This window comes from Oxyura jamaicensis, assembly GCF_011077185.1.
Source record: "Oxyura jamaicensis isolate SHBP4307 breed ruddy duck chromosome 33 unlocalized genomic scaffold, BPBGC_Ojam_1.0 oxy33_random_OJ70838, whole genome shotgun sequence".
Classification (NCBI taxonomy): Eukaryota; Metazoa; Chordata; class Aves; order Anseriformes; family Anatidae; genus Oxyura; species Oxyura jamaicensis.
Genome location: NW_023305054.1, coordinates 1 through 2,790, shown reverse-complemented (window position 1 = coordinate 2,790; position 2,790 = coordinate 1). Strand labels below are relative to the sequence as shown.

Genomic DNA, 2,790 nt, shown 5'->3' with positions numbered 1-2,790 from the left:
TTTTTTCACCCCCCTAAATCCCCCTTTTTCACCCCAAATTCCTTTTTCCACCCCCAAACCCTATTTTTTCGCCCCCCAAATCCCCTCTTCTCACCCCCAAAATCCCATTTTCTCACCCCAAAATTTCCCCCACCCTTTAGGATCCTGGTGGGCGCCCCCCTCCACCGCTCAGGGACGATTTTCCGGTGCCGGCCGCGCTCCGCCAGCTGCCAGGAGTTGGACATCCATGGTGAGGACCCCCCAGGTTGTCCCCCCCCGACCCCAAAAATGGACATTTTGGGTCCCTGAGGGTCTCACATTTCCGACCCCAAAAAGGGGAGGTTTTGGGGTGCCCGAGGGTCTCACCCCCGTCTCCGTAGGGTCGTCGGAGGCGGTCAACTCGTCCATGGGGTTGACGGTGGCCGCGGGGGACAACGAGGCCCTGGTGGGTATCGGAGTTGGGATTGGGGGGATTTCACCCCAAATGGGGTCGTTTGGGGGTGGTTTCAAGGGGTTTTCACCCAAAATCGGCCCATTTGGGGTGATGCCAAGGGGGTTTTCACTCAAAATCGGTATATCTGGGGGTGATATCAAGGAGAATTCACCCAAAATTTGGTCTTCTGGGGTGATATCAAGGGTTTTTCACCCAAAATTGGTCAATTTGGGGCGATATCAAGGAGAATTCACCCAAAATTGGTCCATCTGGGGATGATATCAAGGGTTTTCTGCCCCAAATTGGCCAATTTCTGGTAATATCAAGGAGATTTCACCCAAAATTGGTCTCTTTGGGGTGCTATCACCTGGTTTTTCACCCCATTTGATTTTGGGGGTCTCGCCGCCGATTTTTGGGGTCTCCCCACCGATTTTGGGGTCTCCCCACCGATTTTTGGTGTCTCCCCATCATTTTTTTGGGGTCTCCCCACTGATGTTCGGGGTCTCCCGCTGATTTTTTTGGGGTCTCCCCGCTGATTTTGGGGTCTCCCCACTGATTTTTGGGGTCTTCCCACTGATTTTTGGGGTTCTCCCCTCTGATTTTTGGGGTTTCCCCATTATTTTTGGGGTCTCCCCACTAATTTGGGGTCTCCCCACCGATTTTTGGGGTCTCCCCACCGATTTTGGGGGTCTCCCCTCTGATTTTTGGGGTCTCCCACTGATTTTTGGGGGGTCTCCCTACTGATTTTGGTGTCTCCCCACTGGTTTTTGGGGTCTCCCCACCGATTTTGGGGGTCTCCCCTCTGATTTTCGGGGTCTCCCACTGATTTTTTGGTGTCTCCCCACTCACTTTTGGGGTCTCCCCACCGATTTTTGGTGTCTCCCCTTTGATTTTTGGGGTCTCCCCATCATTTTTTGGGGTCTCCCCACCGATTTTTGGGTTCTCCCCTCTGATTTTTGGGGTCTCCCCATCATTTTTTTGGTGTCTCCCCTCTGATTTTGGGGTCTCCCCACTCACTTTTGGGGTCTCCCCACTCACTTTTGGGGTCTCCCTTCTGATTTCTGGTGTCCGCCCACTGATTTTGGGGTCTCCCCACCGATTTTGGGGGTCTCCCCTCTGATTTTCGGGGTCTCCCCACTGATTCTGGGGTCTCCCCACCGATTTTTGGTGTCTCCCCTCTGATTTTCGGGGTCTCCCACTGATTTTTTGGTGTCTCCCCTCTGATTTTTGGGGTCTCCCCATCATTTTTTTGGTGTCTCCCCACCGATTTTGGGGTCCCCCCACCGACTTTCGGGGTCTCCCCACCGACTTTTGGGGTCTCCCCTCTGATTTTTGGGGTCTCCCCTCTGATTTTTGGGGTCTCCCCATCATTTTTTTGGTGTCTCCCCACCGATTTTGGGGTCCCCCCACCGACTTTCGGGGTCTCCCCACCGACTTTTGGGGTCCCCCCCCCTGATTTTGGGGTCTCCCCACCCCACAACCCCCAGGTGTGCGGCCCCACGGTGCCCCAGGCCTGCGGGGAGAACGTCCACCTCAACGGCTTCTGCGTCCTCCTCGACGTCAACCTCCAGCAGCTCCAACGCATCCCGGCCTCCCAACCAGGTACGGGGGGGACACCAAGGGGTGGGACACGGTGGGGACGTCCCCGTTGGCCGTGGGGACATCTCCGTGGCCCTTCCAGGGTGCCCCAAACGTTCTTCAGACGTGGCGCTCCTCATCGACGGCTCGGGGAGCATCGACGAAGGGGAGTTCCAGACGATGAAGACCTTCATCGCCGAGGTGATGAAGAGGTTCCAGGGCACCGACACGCAGGTACCGCCCGCGCCGGTGGCCCTTCAGGTTCTTCGTCCCCGTCGTGTCCTCCCGGGGTTCTTCTGCTCCTCTTGGCGTTGCGTGGGGGGGGGTCTTCGTGATGGGGTGAGGTGGTGGGGTCTTCTTCTGGTGGTGTTCTCCCATGGTTCCTCATGATGGAGTCTTCTGGTTGGGTTCTTCCATGGTTCCTCATGTTGGGGTCTTCTTCTGGTTGGGTTCTCCCATGGTTCCTCATGATGGAGTCTTCTGGTTGGGTTCTCCCATGGTTCCTCTCCATGGAGTGATGCGTGGGGGTCTTCTTCTGGTTGTCTTCTCCCATGGTTCCTCAAGATGGAATCTTCTGGTTGGGTTCTCCCATGGTTCCTCATGTTGGGGTGTTGGGTTGGGGTCTTCTTCTGATTGGGTTCTCCCATGGTTCCTCACCATGGAGTGATGCGTGGGGGTCTTCTTCTGGTGGTGTTCTCCCATGGTTCCTCATGATGGGGTCTTCTGGTGGGGTTCTCCCATGGTTCCTCACGTTGGGGTGTTGGGTTGGGGTCTTCTTCTGGTGGTGTTCTCCCATGGTT

At 56.1% G+C, this 2,790-nt stretch overlaps 1 protein-coding gene across 1 annotated transcript; it reads left to right on the top strand.

Moving 5' to 3' along the window:
• Positions 1-140: 140 nt before the first annotated feature.
• Positions 141-2,329, top strand: LOC118158614 (integrin alpha-D-like; the record flags this gene model as incomplete). Its single annotated transcript, XM_035313282.1, has 4 exons — positions 141-229; positions 360-424; positions 1,900-2,014; positions 2,094-2,329. Coding segments are annotated over 4 exons (505 nt in total), but the record flags the coding sequence as incomplete, so codon positions are not given.
• Between the last annotated feature and the right edge of the window lie 461 nt (positions 2,330-2,790).